Raw genomic sequence first — 16,121 nt, 5'->3', positions numbered from 1 at the left:
ACATGGGGACCAAATCAGCTGTTTTCCTGCAGGGATTAAAAAAAAAAAAAGAAAAAAAACCCACACAAGACATGTGTTTAGTTCAGGACTTTGTGCATGACTGGAGTTCACAAGGAACTAGTCAGTTCTCCCAGGTGGCCTTTAAGTATGTGCTACCATGTGTGTGGGACTGTGGGAAAGAGTAAATCAGAGTAAATTTGGATCTATTTGGAAAGGAATTCAGGGTTGCCCTGTTTAAACAGAAAAAAAGGTTGCATATCTGTTTTCCTCTGACTGTTAAAAATGTATTTTTCACATTTTAAAACACATGCTACCTGCTATAAAAATAAATAAATAAACACAGGATTGTACAGATCCGTTTTACTCTTGTTTATTTTAAAAGAGCTGTAAAATTCATCAACTTTTTCTTATTGCTTAATCCGTCCTTTTTTAAATTCACATTGCTCCGTGATGCTCAGCAAATGAAAGAGCTTGGTTAACATGTGTACTGATTATAAGGTTATTTTGGAGGCCTAACTAGAAAACACAAATTCTGCTGCTGTGACTTTGCATGTTTAATGAACTGACAGATAAAATTTGTATGCATTGCATTGAAATAGATATCCATGACACCAAGTCGTTAACTGTTTTTTTTTGTTTGTTTGTTTGTTTGTTTGTTTGTTTGTTTTTTAAGCTTGCTGGTCAGTATATCTGCATTTTATTAGACTCAGTGAGAACAGTCCACTTTGGGAAGAGACATGGCTCCAGCACAACAAAACTTTGTTCACTCTGCCCGCAGGCATTTACTATCAAACCTGCATCAGCCATCCAAACTGGCTTCCAGACGTCTTTGTAAACACAAACGTCTGGTTATGTTTCAATATTATTGTTGTTATTAATTTTGGGCTGTCACTGTCCAACAAGTTAAGCCCTCTGGAAAACACTGGAGTGTTTTGATTCTGGCCACTTCTACTTTGTTTTGAAATATGCACAAAATATCTGCAAATAGACTTTTTTTGTGCCTTTCCTGCAGGCGAGCTGGGTTTGTGGGAAGAAAAAAAAAATTGGATGCATTTCCACAGCTCATAGGGTTGCTCGTTATATTGTTCAAAAGATCATGACTTATGATCTGTCGAGTTTCTCCGTGTCTTTTCTGCGGTTTTAAAGGCAACGTAGACGCAAATCTTTCAGCCCGCCCAGCTTCTAAACGCATCAGACTGAGATGACCCCCCAAGATGGTGTTTGTTTCTGGCCTGGCAGCGAGTCGGTGCCATAGCAGCTGATCAGAATAAAGGGGTTATTCACAGAACTTCAGACTGGTTGTTCTGACAGACCGCGGAGGGACTACTGATAGAAAAGGTCAACAAACTGCTGCCCTCCCCTGAGTCTGGGTCATTTATTTAGGTTGGTACATGGAGGATGTGGTGTTGGACCTTGTTTGGTGTTGTTGGTATTAACAGAAAAGGGGAGAGAAGACAGGATGTGAATGCTGAAGCAGTCTTTTGAGTACAGTCTGGGTTTCGGAGATCTCCAGATAAATGCATTTGTGTCCCCCCCCCCCACTGGTTTCAGTGTTTTAACCCAATCTGTGCTCAGGGAGCACTATGCGCATTGTCACATATCGTTTCCACAAACATCACAGCAAAAGGGGAAAATGTTTATTGACTGATATCATGTAGGAGATTTTATCACCAGATGTTTTCGGCTTTAGCTCCGACAAATATTCTCCTGTCCTTCTGGAGTGATGGAGAAGGCGGAGAAAGTGGTTTTATTTCATTAAAATATTGTTTTTGTAGAGCATAAACATGTTTAAGGCAAAAAGCAGGCGGATATGTAGCAACAAATACATGTTTAAAAAAGGACATTTGACTGTCTTTGAAAAAAGTAGGGGATGCAATATAATTCAATCATGAGAGGCATGTGGGGGAGTGCAGAGGTTAGAAGATGTGCGATAACAGTGTAGTCACAAAAGCTGTTCCTGAAATCCTGGATTACAGTGTCACAGTTAAAACAAACACAGATGGGTCAAGGGGTATGAGTGCTGCAGTGATTGTAGATAGTGACTCAAAAAAAACAAAAAAAACACTCACTCCATTTCAAATCTGCCATTACATGCATCCACCTTGAAAAGCTCTAATTCAAAGACTAATTAGCATCCAAGTTATAGCAAAAGCAGAGCACAACCGATGGAAGCTCCCATAAAAAAAAAAAAAAAAAAAAAGAACAGAGTAGCGTGAGAGCAGAGCTAGTGCTAGTGTCAGATTTGCTCGGAATTTTGAAATTTTATGAAACAGCAATCACTCACAAACATTAGTTGTCACTCTCACACCACTTGAAAGCCTTGCGCTGTTGCACAACTGGCAGTAAAAACTGATTTGATCTGATTCAATGGGTCTGCTTTGAACGCAACAGACAGATGGGCCATCCAATCACCTTCCACTTTTTTGCAACTATTTCTATGGGCTCTTTTGAAAATGGATACGTAAATTTAATTTGAGGGATTTGAAAATGTTCTATTTAGCATGCCAGGATATTTTATTCCTTCTTTGATTTGTTTCATTTATAAAAAGAAAAAAACAAAACAAAACCAAAACATGAATATGATAATTAAAACAACATTTTCTGCAACTTTGACTGTGGAAACTCACATTATAAATGACCGAGGCAGCCTTAGAGCAAACCTGTTTCCCTTTGGCCCCCTGGCATCACCAGCGGACCAGGCCCAGTAGCAAAGCCTTATTAGCTCCAATAGAGTCCTGACAGATCCACGCGGGGCCCTTTTTTCTGATCTCCTCTCCTCTGTCATTAACTGAAACTTTTCACTTTCATCTCCTCGGTTCTACTCGGGGATCCTTCCTTTCCTTCCGCCTGTCTTTAGCGTATAGCCCACACCAGCATAGCCCCGAGCGGACATATGTGGATGAACGTGTCCCGGCACTTTAGACTAGATCCTGCAGTAATGACTTCCAGCTCAAGGTTCAGGTAACAAGCAGACACGGCACTTGTGTCTGGTCAGGGACAGCTGACTGCAGCTCTGCAGTCTGTCAAAGAAAGCCGTCTCTGTCAGGCTTCTGGGTTCCATGGCTGCTGTTACGCAAGCAATTCCAAAGCAATTCCAAATACTTAAGGTAAAAAATAATAATAATGTTAATCAAACAATAAAAAAAAAAAAAGAAAAGCAAATTGGCAACATTTTCTTTACACCTTCAATTTTGGTGGTCTGTTGAAAAATGTAATTAGTTAACTTAGTTTTGATGTAAGGAAACACATCAGTAGAATAAAGAAAGCTAATCTCCAACTCATATGTACGATATATATTAACTAGACACAGCTAGACATTTGGCTATATTAACACACACACACACACACACACACACACACACACACACACACACACACACACACACACACACTTAATCTAGGTTTGTGAAGAGGCAAGATGAGGATGTTCTGTGACAAGCTCTCAATATCGCCAAGGGTCTTATTGAGAGTCTTGAATATGTGAATCATTATAAACCCATTCACCACCACCACACCACAGAGCTGTCTGTTATTGAAAATAATTTATCATACATTTACACTTCTGTGGGATTTTTCAGTTATCCAGGTCAGTGTAGTGTAATGAGGGTTGAGGGGGAGGCAACAGGATTTAGTTTACTATCGGTGTTCTATTTGATTGTGGTTTACTGTACCTATCTAAATGGCCACTTGAGGGCGCACGTACAAATGACAGCTTGGTATAAAACGATTCAAAGGTCATCTTCTCAGTCAGGTGAGAGAATCAGCAGACATGAAACTCTGCGCTGAGCGTCACTTCTGTTTGAGATGGCATTGAACGAGGCAGCTTTTCTCTCCCTCTGTGCCTCTGTGGTTTAACAGGAAGTTACTGTTAGACCTCAAATTTCTGGAGCAACATAGCAGCAACTAGATCAACCAGACTCAGACTGAGAATTCATTGTAACTTATTGCAGACCAAGCACAAAATTACAACATTTTCTTGCGTTTATTTGCAAATTGCACTTTTTCGGAACGATGGAATTTTAAGAAGTCAATTTTGCAAACGTCAGTGTCCGAGAGACAGGGTGGTTTCCATTAGGGCACCACAGCACAGGTGTAGGTATGGGGGCGTTTAGGTCAGGCTGATAAACCTGTGATGTGCCTCTGAAGTTTTGCTGAGCTTGCAAAAAAAGGAGACAGGAAACTCTTCCTTAACTGTTGCTCTTCCTTTCACCTTTAATTTCACTTTCAACATTTGTGGGATGAGGGGAGGATGCCTGTTAAAATGGGGTCCGTCAATGTAGGTCACAAGGTTCGTTAATGCCATGAAAGCGTGGAGTCTGGGGGTTTCAGTGGCCATAAAAGCAAAACATGTGGGGCATTTACAGTGAAGCCCACCTCAAACCGCTGGAGGCAGTCCTGCTCGAATCTGCATCGGTCAGTGCAACGGCATCGTAAACCATCCAATCAACCCTCAGCCAAGTCGATCCTCAAATATGTATGTTGTTGCATAAGAAATGTCGGGCCCAAGACATTATCTTTTCACTGAAACAGAACTTCCAACTGTTGTTCCAATCAACGTCAGGTTGGCAAAGATTTTGGCTGCTCTGACAGCTGAAGATGTTGGGATAAGGCCCAGACGGAGCAAAAGCAGAATCAAAAAATCAGAGAAGCTGAAGCTGTAAAGCTGCAGACACTGTGAAAACTGCCAAGAGTTGCAAAACTCTTGAATCATTGCTGTTGCTGAAAGGAAACCACTGGATGGCTGGAAGGGGAAAGGCCGAGTGTGTGACATGTAAAGGAAATAGAGAATACCTCTCACTGAGTGCAGTGACAATAAAGGCATTTTTAATTAATACTGTATGTAAGTATCTCATTACACAAAGTCAAAATAAATCATAGCTGTGTGTTCATTCATCATTACTTTGACCAGAGCTAAAAATGACAATGTGCTCTTGGGGATCACAACATAGATCCGGATTCATGTGGAACGTCAGAAAACAGGGATTGATGCGGAGAGAACGACAAAGTGTCTTATCAAACCTACAGGCGGAAGCACTCGGTAGAGAGCGGAGCAGCACCGCACAGACTCAAAGTTGCGCAATCCAGAGACAGAAAGACAATTGTTGGGAGTTGAAGACCCCAAGCCCCTCCTCAGCTCCTCCTAAATTGGATCCAGGAGACGTTCAATGGGATCTGCTGTGCTTTTGTTGTAAGGCTCCCGCTCTCTTAAACACACACTCAGAGAGTTTGGGTAAATTGTGTAATCATGCCTCAGCGAGCTGGCAGCACACAGCTGTCTGGCTGCAGTTTCGCTCGGCTCCATGAAAACGCACCGGGTTCTGTGGAAACCAGGCGCGCGCAGGGGGTTGGGGGTTTGAGGAGAGTGGGGCGGTGGGGGGTCTCCTGAGGGTAACCTCAAGGAGGCGGTTCCCCAACATCTTTACTTAGTTTGTGTTTCACCTTTACGCAATCGCCAAGGCTCTGGAGCGGGAACAACAACTTTGTGCAAGCTTCTGGCGAAGTGAACAAGCCAGGCAGAAATGAGCGGTGGAAGAAATAGTCAGACAATTGATATGTTGTACTATATGCACCTGAAAGTGCTGTATAGTGTGCGCAAAAAAAAAAAAAAAAAATACACACCATTATGTGGAATAGCACTTCTCATTGTAAGACAGTCCATGTTTGAATTTCAGTTCCTGTTGCAGATTTTTGGGATAAAACAGATTGTAGTCTTGTTTGTTCACTGATTCAAGGATTCCACACCAGAGGAAGCAGAAGACTTGCGGATCTGGTGAGCGATAAATTTGAGACGTCTTAAGACGGACTTTTGTGAGTGCAAAACTAGCTCTTTGAGAAGCCAACATACAGAAGATAGACACCTGCTTAACCCAGTTCTGCCTCTATGTGGTTGAACCATGGAATTACAGCTGAAAGGGGGGAAGGGGTTTGATTCTCTCACACTTTATAGGAATGGTACCATAGGCCAGATAAAAAAAACAAAAACAAATAACAAAACAATGCAAATTTCAAATCATTCTTTATTTGTTTTTTTTTTTAACATATTTAGAAAACCACTAAAGGGAGTCCAACAAGATGCCTGGGTGCACATGATGGGTAAATGAGTTTATTTACAAGCTTCCAGAGAATGAAGCCGCTCACAATCAAATGGAAGTGTGAGCGGTCAGAGTCTGCGCTCTGCAGGTGATACCTGGACGCTAGAACGTCACAACTTTGGCCTGTTTGGGCTTGACCTTCTTGACAGGAACATACACATCCTCATGGTCTGCACTCATGTTGTTGGACAACCAGGGGAGTGTCATAGCGTTGGCTGGAGGGAGAGGTGGAAAATGTTAAAAGACGCGAGTGAACTTTCTCACATCTTTACTTGACTAAATCGAAGAAACCTATTTTAAATACGTATATTGTGTAAAATGTTTGAAACCTGACTGGTAAATTATATGTATAATTCTATAACCAAGCTATAAGTAGCAAATTCACAAGTTCATATTAATGAGATATATCACATATTTTGTAAAAATGAAGGCAACAAACATATCTGAAATCATCACGGTTAAGCGGACAGCAGTGGCTTCACTTAGGTGATACCCATCCTAACTGATTGCTTTAACACTTGACAAGTGTAAATACTTCTTGGGAGGCCACAGAGTGCAGTGGGGCAACAAAGTCTTGCAGAAATGCCAGAGTCTCACCTGCAGCTTGGTGCTCAGGACAGTCCTTCTGAAAATGTTCGACTGAGCCACAAACTCGACAGCAGCCGCCTGTAGACGCAGACGGGAACATTTTCAGTGGGTGAACTACCAACTGGTCCACTGGCCCAGTGAGAGTTTGCGTGCGTTCGTACCTTTGGCATAGAGTCCTTTGGGGTTGTCAGGGCAGGAATTGGACAAGTGTCCCGTCTGACTGCAGATGAAGCACTTGGCGTACGGGTAATCACCTGGAGGGGAAAGAGCGGCTCCGCGTCAATAGAACAACTCGGTATGCATCGACCGCCGGCGCCCGCCCGCGAGCCTGGTCCTTACCAAGGGCCGGGTCCACTTTGGCTCTGCACCTCTGGATTTCGTGCTCGGTGGAGCCACAGCGGTAGCAGATGCCGCGGCCCATCTCTTCGTCTCGGTCGGCCTCGGGGCAGTCGGCCAAACCGTGGCCGGGCTTCCTGCAGTTGAAACATAGCTGGAAGGCAGGACAAACGCGAGGAATGTCAGAGGAGAAACCAGGGAATGCAAATTCAGAAGAAGAAAAGGTCCCGCTGCCACCTCACCCACGGCTGCCAATCCCCCCCCGCCGCACCCCGGGGGGAGGGGGTTTGTGTCTTCTTGTGAAAGCTTCACCACATTACTGTATTACAAACTGTACTGCGTAATTGGACACAAACTTTTAAATAGCAGGTAAACGTTGGTACAGCCTTACCACTGTCAAAGCAGTAAGCACAACCGAAGAATGGAAGTAACGACACACAAATTCCATCTGACCAGAACATTTTTTTAAACTCTTAATTCAAGCCTGCGGTCTAATCTGTCAGAAGGAACAAAGCCAAAACCACTTATTTTTCTTGTAAGAAAAACATTCACAATTTTTTGTGAGGTAGGATGCAACGCAAAGCATCTAACTGCTTCTTTAGTTTATAAAAAAAAAAAAAAAAAAAAAAAAGCATAATGGGACGCGCTATTAATTTTACACTATATACCTTATTTTAATCAAACTTGCCCATCTCAACTAAGATCTGACACTTTGCACCAATGTATTGGTGAATGTACCCACCATTTGGCTCTTCTTGTCACTCTGCCTCTTCACCCTCCTGGTCTCTCTTCTGATGTCCTTTTTCAAGGCAGTTTTCACCTCCTCCCGGAGCTCCTGGTCCTCCCCGCCTCCTCCTCTGGGGAGCTGCCGTCCTGATTGTTGTAGATACTCCAGGAAGCCGTTCACATCCTCGTCCGTGTACTCCTTCTTCTTCCGATTGGGCTTTTTCACGGCTGAGCCGCCCGGTACAGTCCTCCTCAGATAATCCTTCTCGCGTCCTTCATCAGCACCTCCAGAAGAGGCAGAGCCGCCAGACTGACTCTTCTCCCCTCCGGCTCCTTTTGCTTTCAGCTGGTCCCATGGAGTGGCATCAGCTGGCTTCTGCTTGTGGTGATTGTTGGCTCTTGCCCACCTCGTCATGATTTCACCCTCTGCCTGCAGCTAAATGGAGGCAGGAAGAATTGTGATTCAACACTTATGAACAACAATACATCAAAAACAAACAACAAAACAAACAACAACAGATGGTTGGAAAGTGGTTAAACATAACAAGCTCCCTGCTGGTATGACATTCGTGGAGAAGCAAGCAGAGCTGATTTCTCTTGGTGTGTTTCATTTTCTGCAAGTTGCACCAGAGACTTGTGATAGTTTGATTTCATTTTATTTTTACCCGATAAAAGTCTTAAACGACAGTAAAATAAACCGCAAGGATATGATTGAATTTGATGACAGCATGAAAACATTACCGTTGGACAACTTTAACGTTAACATGTATTTAATGCGTTTCCAAAAGTTACGAAAGGATTTTAGATCTTCCGAGGTTCATGATGCTACTAGCATGTCAGACAGCTAGCTAAAACGATGCCTAGTAACCCTTCTTTGAAAGGATTGAAATAATGTTAAAGCCTAGCGATGTTTCGCATCACCACGTAACAATTAGGAGAAAATATATATATATAAAGTTTCTCAAAACATTATTAGAAGGTGTCGCTAAATCTTAAAGCATTACCCGGACGGTCGAAGCCCATGTGTTGATATTTTTCCGGAAGCACTTTCTTCTTCTGCGATTTCCCTTCTCGCCTCTCTCTTCTTGGGGTTCGTTGGGAGTGAATTCGCTCCATACTGCCGCCTCCCGTCCTGAATTGTGAACAGCAGATTGTTGCGTCGAGTCGGACACTCGCAGGTGATTTTATTTAAGGTGACTGATTTGTGGAACAGCCGGTTACTCCTGAGATCCGAGGCCATGTGTCACAAGTCCTTCTTCACTGTACTACTCTTTGCCCAATTTATTAATGCTGGTAAGAAATGCTGAAGACAGACATCAGTCGCCGCCGATCGATTTTAAATTCCAGAGATGTTTATTTATTTAACGTAATCTGTTTTGTTTTAGTTGTGCCCAGTCCCATACCTAATGCAACACAAGGTAAAAACCTTTAAATCACAAGTTTATGTGTTTATATATGACATGTTTATAAAAAAATATCTATCTATCTATCTTTTTGCCTCCACAGTGCTGCAGCAAAACGCGAGCAAGACGTTTATGTATACGAACAACCCGGAGACTCTAGATGGTGCTTGGCTTTGATCTGTAAACCTGTTTACCCGAAAAGTTTTCAGGGGTAAAAAATGAGAAGAGAAACTTTTTCGTTTCATATTTTAAAAAAGTAAACATTTTTGTGACAGAGATGTTGAAAAAAGACCAAGCAATAGTGGAAGGCGACATGATATTGGTCGTAAGTAATATCAATTTTATTTGCCTTTACTTGTAATGAAAGTTGAAGCCTATTTTTTAGAGGGATTGGTTAGACATTATTCTACAGCTGTAATACTTTTAAAATGTATCATACTTATCTATTTTCCTCACAGGGCTCAATTGAAAGGTTACAATGTTTTGCATGATAAGTTAACGTAAACGTTCAATACCAACAAGAATTATTTTTGCTTTGGTGTTACAGGAGTCCAGGATCGCCGTAAGAAGGAGTTGGTCGACTAAGGAGATCCCGTACGTTATTAGCGCAGAGTTAGGTGAGGCGCGTCTGACGTCACACCGTGTCGCGGGCAGGGAGGACGAGTTTCGCTCAGGTTTTTTTTTTTTTGTGTGTGTGTGTGTGTGTGTGTGTGTGTGTGTGTGTGTGTGTGTGTGTGTGTGTGTGTGTGTGTGTGTGTGTGTGTGTGTGTGTGTGTGTGTGTGCCTTCTTTACGCAGAGAGTCGGACCGATGAAATCCTCTTGGCCACGGCAATGCTGTCTGAGCGCACGTGCGTGTCTTTCCACCCGCGCACCACCGAGAGGGACTACCTGCTCTTCAAACACAGCCATGGGTGTGAAAACGTAACATTTATTATTATTATTATTATTATTATTAAGGCCCAGTGTGTAGTAAATATTTCAGTAGCCGTAGCGGCGGCGATGGTTCTTCTTCTTCTCTTCGACACGAGCATTCATCACGCGCAGGTGCTCTTCGTTCTTGGGATGCATCGGCGGGGAGCAGCCGCTGTTCTTGGGCCCCCACTGCGGCGTGGGCAACATCGTCCACGAGATTCTGCACGCCCTCGGCTTCCATCACGAGCACACGAGGAAGGACCGCGACCAGTACGTCCGACTTCTGCCCCATAATATCAAGGAAGGTAAAAGTCGCAGCGCTCGCGTCCGAACAAAAGGAAGAAGTTGAATTTTCTTCTCGCATTGTGAAAGCAAAAAAAAAAATAAATGAAACGATTGCAAACGCGATCAGCTCACGTCTGATGCTGCAGGGGCGGAGTTAATATGACAAAAGGCCTTGCACTTCCACACCACAGTGTCTCAAGTCATATCTTTGCTGATTGATGTACAGCATCTTTAAAAGTGGAAGTTAAGTTGGCCCAACTTGACCCTTCTACTTTAAGATGACTGAGAACCTTCACAGACAGTATCTACAAGGAATCATTTGAAGATTGGCCTGGATTTTGTTCTTGGTGGATACAAAAAGCTCAAAGAAGACATTTAATGTAATGCTTACCCAGGTCCTACACAGTATGAAGAAACTGATATTGGCTTATTACCAATACCCACATTTCCTGTTCTTTAATCCATAGGCCAACTGTTATAAAGTCACACTGAAAACGTTTAATGAACACAAACGACTACAGTAACAATTAGAATGAATAAAAGCAGTCATGTGGACATCAGGTTTCTACTTACTGCCATCCCTATGTGAGAAAAAAGTCTTACTGAAACCATATAGTGTTGTTGTCCACAGTTGTGATGCTATGAGTGAGGAATAAGCCATGTCTTCCAGGGAAGGCGAAAAACTTCAACATTCTAGAAGGAGAGATCTACAACCTCTCCTACGACCTTTCATCCATCATGCACTATGGAAGGTAATAAGAAAAAGAAAACAATTTATCCAAAATATAAGTTCATGAGCGCACATGAGGAGCTGCAAGTCTTGAATCTACCTCCCACTTGTGTTTCAAACGCCTGCACATTTCTTCTTCTTACAGCCATTTTTTCTCACAGAATGGGCTGCCCACTCTTGTACCCCTGGATGAAAACAAGAGCACTGGACAGCGAGTCATGATGACCGAGATGGACATTGAGAGAGTTCGACGCCACTACAACTGCGGTGTGTGCCTGTTTCTCGATAACCTGGCCTGAAAAGCCATGAGGGGAAAGTTCCCGAAAACTGTGGCTGGATAAAATTCTACAATGATTTCCATCTGAATACAAATATTCTGCCATGCAGACCTGAACAGCTACAAGCAAGACGCCCAAAGTCATTAATAGCCACCTGCATTGTGGATAATTAATAGTCTTGTACAGTCAACCAGCGTATACAGTGCAACTGTTTTTTCCCCCTCCCTTTTCTAATCATACACATTGTTCCACTACAGATGCAGTGGACGAGAAGACCGGGGATGAAAGCGACAAGTTAAAAAACAATGTTAACAACAAGAAAGAAGAAACCACAACTTCAGCGCCTACCCCGCTGCACCACGTGGACGCCGCCACTAGAGGGCAGCCTGGCACCGGTGGAGCGACGAATCGGCTTTGAGAGTTAAAAAGTTGACAACGGCCTTGTGTTTACAGTGCAGAGCGAAGATCCGGATTTCTCTTGCAGATTAAAACACATTCATTTTTTCACTTTTCCTTGATTAATGATCAATTCCTACAAACAAGTTTGCTATGAAAACTTTTTTGAGAATATGCATTACATTTTATGAATATGCGTAACACACACACAGACGGACCGTCTCCAGCTGTAAACTGAACTCTTGATGGTTTAATGTGTTTGACACCTTCGAGAGAAGATCAAGAGCCCAGTCTGGGGTGTGCTTGAGCATATTGCATTGCACATTGTCATAACCCCCCCCCAAAAAAAAAAAAAATAAATAAAAAAAATCCTGCATTATTTAGCTTCACTAGCTTTGTTAAATGCAGCTTTGGTAAGGTTTCTTTTTTTTTTTTCTTGGATCCAGCTGAGCTGCTGACTGAGACATTCCACCTCAGAGAGCTACTGACTGAGTTCCACCTCTCCAGCAGTGGAGCTACTAAGACAACGGATCAAAGTTCAGGGTTCACAAACGGAGTCGTCTGGTTAATGTTTGCAGGTGATGTGATTGCTGCTGACACGCACACGCGCACACACACACACACACACACACACACACACACACAGTAGGATCTCAGTGGGACTGAACAATCTTATTTATTTATTTTATTTATTTATTGAGGGGATAGCCTCTTGAGATGCACCATCTCGTTTTCAAGGGGCCCCCAAAATAAAACAAACAGAATACATAAACACATAAGCATAGCTATATAGATACTTGAATATATAGCTACATACACACATAGCTTGCTCACCCTCTCCCACCCACCCCAAAGACCACTACACCATCAGCTGATACACAACACAGTAAATAAGAGCAAGAAAAAAAGGGAGAGAAGGGGGCACAGTGAAAATACATTCAAACATATCAGGATAATGCAAGTACAATCACTTTAAAAACATAAACAGGTTGGATCTAAATAAAGATAAGGAGGGCAAGTAAAGTGCATGCATTCATAAATGAAGAGATACCAATGTAATTGCCTTCTTGATTTAGGCTGCAACCAATTGAGGGAGTTGTACATGAGACAGTGATGAGTTCTATATGGACACCTCAAGATAAACCTGCACAAAGAATTGTGCTGTTACTGAGGGACTACACTCAAAACTAATAGAAACATTCATTCAGAGGATTTTCTTTGTCCCAAAATGACGGAAAGAAGGAAGAACAAACTGTTCCGGATTGGAACAGATTCACTCAGAGTGTAAATTAAGAGTGTAGAAAGCTTTCAAAATGAATTTTCACATTGTCAATGCAATTCAATGTGAATGACATAATCAGCTTGAGCCAATCAGCGGCACTCGTTCCCTTTGATGAGGAAGAAGGTTCCCACAGCGATACCCAGCAGACCGACGGCCAGACCAAACCCACAAAACACAGCTGGACCGATACTGGGGGGCTCCGCCTCCACTTCTGCAAGCAAAACACACACACACACACACACACACACACACACACACACACACACACAGGTGTTTATTCTATTCTGCAGGCTTGTGGACAACGTTATGTTGTTTGTTTCTGCAGTGAGAAAGAACAGAGTTGTGTACCCCAGGCTCTGGTTAATGGTGTGCTGAGGGACTTATGAGTCACGGTGCAGTTGTATTTGTCTCCATGTTGAGGTGTGAAGTCCAGTCTGGAGATCTGAGTGAAGGTCTCGTCACTCTGAGGGTAAGGTGTCTTACTGGTTCCCTCTGGCAAGACCTCCCCGTTTCTACTCCAGGAGATGGTGATCGGTGCTGGATAGAAATGGCTGACGAAGCAGATGAGTGTGTTCTCCCTTCCCACGACCACATTGTCTGTGATGTAGATCATCGGACTGGAAGGTTGCTCTGCGGAGAAACGTCATAGTGAAGGTTGAAACTGCTCCACCACAGTCTGGTTTTGTTGGTTTAGTGGAAAATTGAAATGGGATTCATTCACTGATGAAACTTCTTCTTCTTCTTCTGCCGCTTATCCGGGGTCGGGTCGCGGGGGCAGCAGCCTAAGCAGAGATGACCAGACCTCCCTGGCCCCAGTCACCTCCTCCAGCTCATCCGGTGGGACCCCAAGGCGTTCCCAGGCCAGCCGGGAGACATAGTCCCTCCAGCGTGTCCTGGGTCTTCCCCGAGGCCTCCTCCCGGTGGGACATGCCCGGAACACCTGCCCAGGGAGGCGTCCAGGAGGCATCCGGAACAGATGCCCGAGCCACCTCAGCTGGCCCCTCTCGATGCGGAGGAGCAGCGGCTCTACTCCGCAGATTACTGACGATCTCGTTCTCAGAGTGACGCTAGTGAACAGATCTCACCAGCAGGCGGAGCTATTGCTATGTTTCAGTAAATCAGACACGTGCACTAGCGCCACAGCAGCAGCAGCAGCAGCGGCAGCGACAACAACAATAATAATTATGTTGAAGTTACAGAAGGATGATGTTACAGGAAGAAACGCAGTCGAATAGGAAGTTGAGAGTGAACTGATCTGCAGCTGACGAGAAGAGAAAAGGTTCAGATATTTACCAACACGCATCGTTGCGTTTTTGCTGAGGCGGATTAAAGTTTTCATGTTATATGTGCAGAGATCTTGATCTGCCACGATCCGTTCATAGGTTCCCTCTGCATATACAGTAGGACGTGCGAAGGGCGGAAATTCGTTGACGCCGTATCCCCTCTCGTAGTCTGCGTACCACATCTCTTCACCATCCAGACCGAACATGGACTCTCCATCAGACTCAGAACAGCCAACAGCGCGGACGTCTTCATGGAAACCTGGGGACAGAGACAGCAGACTCACTCACCTGTCCGCCTCAGCAGTTGTTCACCTCGGGCAAGAACATTAAACTCACTGTGAGCGGAGACGCAGGAGAGGAAGAGGAGCAGCGCTGCCTTCATCATCAGCTGTCGGAGGACCCTGAACCAGTGAGTGCGTCAACCAGTGAGTCAACCAGTGAGAGTGTGAGCCGCTGCTGAGGAAGACGCGCGGGGGAAGAAAAAAAATAAAAAAATAAAAATAAAAATATCAACAGCAATTCGACTGTCACGTAGTGAGCAGCCAATTAGAGAGCAGGGAGGACGTGACATTATCAACAGCCAGGTAAGAGAGGTGAGCTGTAGTCAGCACAGATGAGTGATCCGGGCAAAAGCAGCAATAAGTGGCCAAATCAGAATCAGTTGCTGTTTCTGTGGTGGCAACGTCTAATTTACATTTTTTTTTTTTTTTTTTACAATCGTCAGAACACAATTACTGGTTCTTCTCACACGTTTCCAAAACTGCTACTGTTGCGTCCCTGAAATCAGGGAGACATAATCACAAGGTGTCATAATGATGCTTCTTCGTAAGAGCGTTTACTGGAACGAGGAAGACACCGCGACTTCCCTGTGGTGTTGTGGGTGGAGACCAACATAATTAATCAAGAACTCACTGATCCAGATTACCGTGCGGATCACTGATAACATTTTTATTTACCTTAAGAAAAACAAAACAAAAAACCCAATAAAGATAACGGATGAATGAATTAAACCTTATTCAATTTAACCATCATCAACTTCACTATTGTAACATCTCTCTTTTATAGACACTTCATATAAATAATTTCTTTCTTAACATTATCACAGGATTGTGATCAATCACAGACCATAATCTACTATTATAACCCCTTACACAAACATTGTTTCTTTAGAGCAAACATTCAGTGGAAATGAGTTCACAACTGTGATGGAATTGTTGCAAAGGCTTTACTTGTTATAGTAAATGTTGCAAGCCTGCAAGAAAAAAAACAACAACGTTGTCATTCAACAATGCGTGGAAGAAAAAAGATCCTCATTTGCCCGGTCTTCTGCATTGGGCCACATGGCAAAGTGCGATGTTGATGTGTATTCACACTACAATGAAGAGTCAGTGTATCACAATCTGTGGGGCCAATTTATGGAATGGTCTGAATCTCAAACTCAAGGAAAGCAATAGCATTGTGCAGTTCACGTTATTATTATTATTATTATTATTATTATTATTATTATTATTATTATTATTATTATTATTATTATTATTAATAACAATAATAACGTGAACTGCACAATGCTATGTTTGTCTCCAATCTCCTATCCTTCCCTGTTCCTGCTTACATAAGTAGGAAAATGCATCAAAAAAGTGGTATTTGTCTACAATTTTAGTCACTTTTTAAGTATCAGTTTTGGGTTGGAGGAACTGTGAAATTTTTAAGCCACATGGATGATCGTTTATCAACAGTTTGCAGTTTTTATTCAGCTATGAAGGCCGCCTGATTGCGAGTGGGTGTGACTTGTGTGAGCTGCCTGCCTGG

The 16,121-nt window shown here is 43.2% G+C and overlaps 3 protein-coding genes across 3 annotated transcripts; 1 reads left to right on the top strand and 2 right to left on the bottom strand.

Annotated features, from left to right (window-relative positions):
• Window positions 1-5,997: 5,997 nt before the first annotated feature.
• On the bottom strand, window positions 5,998-8,880 carry zcchc9 (zinc finger, CCHC domain containing 9). The gene is made up of 6 exons (XM_076029788.1): window positions 8,747-8,880; window positions 7,759-8,178; window positions 7,020-7,170; window positions 6,842-6,934; window positions 6,690-6,758; window positions 5,998-6,307 (listed from the first exon to the last, which is right to left on the bottom strand). Exons 2-6 carry the CDS (start codon window positions 8,155-8,157, stop codon window positions 6,195-6,197), a joined length of 825 nt encoding a protein of 274 aa, XP_075885903.1. The 5' UTR covers window positions 8,158-8,178; window positions 8,747-8,880; the 3' UTR covers window positions 5,998-6,194.
• Window positions 8,881-8,954: 74 nt separating this feature from the next.
• Window positions 8,955-11,769, top strand: LOC142889898 (hatching enzyme 1.2). The gene is made up of 10 exons (XM_076028573.1): window positions 8,955-9,035; window positions 9,128-9,160; window positions 9,249-9,308; window positions 9,421-9,470; window positions 9,693-9,762; window positions 9,943-10,057; window positions 10,191-10,363; window positions 11,014-11,095; window positions 11,219-11,340; window positions 11,609-11,769. Exons 1-10 carry the CDS (start codon window positions 8,981-8,983, stop codon window positions 11,767-11,769), a joined length of 921 nt encoding a protein of 306 aa, XP_075884688.1. The 5' UTR covers window positions 8,955-8,980.
• A 1,246-nt stretch (window positions 11,770-13,015) lies between these two features.
• On the bottom strand, window positions 13,016-14,779 carry LOC142890602 (rano class II histocompatibility antigen, B alpha chain-like). Its single transcript, XM_076029797.1, has 4 exons — window positions 14,649-14,779; window positions 14,323-14,571; window positions 13,378-13,659; window positions 13,016-13,240 (listed from the first exon to the last, which is right to left on the bottom strand). Exons 1-4 carry the CDS (start codon window positions 14,695-14,697, stop codon window positions 13,119-13,121), a joined length of 702 nt encoding a protein of 233 aa, XP_075885912.1. The 5' UTR covers window positions 14,698-14,779; the 3' UTR covers window positions 13,016-13,118.
• Window positions 14,780-16,121: the final 1,342 nt, after the last annotated feature.

The sequence above is a fragment of the Nelusetta ayraudi genome, unplaced genomic scaffold (genome assembly GCF_046127955.1).
Source record: "Nelusetta ayraudi isolate G7.1 ecotype Tasmania unplaced genomic scaffold, CSIRO-AGI_Nayr_v1 ptg000026l, whole genome shotgun sequence".
Lineage (NCBI taxonomy): Eukaryota > Metazoa > Chordata > Actinopteri > Tetraodontiformes > Monacanthidae > Nelusetta > Nelusetta ayraudi.
This window is presented reverse-complemented; position numbering and strand designations above follow the sequence as displayed.

Coding starts and splice junctions, on each gene's coding strand:
- zcchc9 (XM_076029788.1), bottom strand. CDS start 8,157: ATGACGAGGTGGGCAAGAGCCAACAATCACCACAAGCAGAAGCCAGCT. Junction 6,935..7,019: donor CAAAGTGGACCCGGCCCTTG/GTAAGGACCAGG, acceptor TTTCCCCTCCAG/GTGATTACCCGTACGCCAAG. Junction 6,308..6,689: donor TCCTGAGCACCAAGCTGCAG/GTGAGACTCTGG, acceptor CTCTCCCTCCAG/CCAACGCTATGACACTCCCC.
- LOC142889898 (XM_076028573.1), top strand. CDS start 8,981: ATGTGTCACAAGTCCTTCTTCACTGTACTACTCTTTGCCCAATTTATT. Junction 9,036..9,127: donor TGCCCAATTTATTAATGCTG/GTAAGAAATGCT, acceptor GTTTTGTTTTAG/TTGTGCCCAGTCCCATACCT. Junction 9,309..9,420: donor CAACCCGGAGACTCTAGATG/GTGCTTGGCTTT, acceptor TTTTTGTGACAG/AGATGTTGAAAAAAGACCAA.
- LOC142890602 (XM_076029797.1), bottom strand. CDS start 14,697: ATGATGAAGGCAGCGCTGCTCCTCTTCCTCTCCTGCGTCTCCGCTCAC. Junction 13,660..14,322: donor AAACGCAACGATGCGTGTTG/GTAAATATCTGA, acceptor GTTTCTCCGCAG/AGCAACCTTCCAGTCCGATG. Junction 13,241..13,377: donor ACCATTAACCAGAGCCTGGG/GTACACAACTCT, acceptor TTTTGCTTGCAG/AAGTGGAGGCGGAGCCCCCC.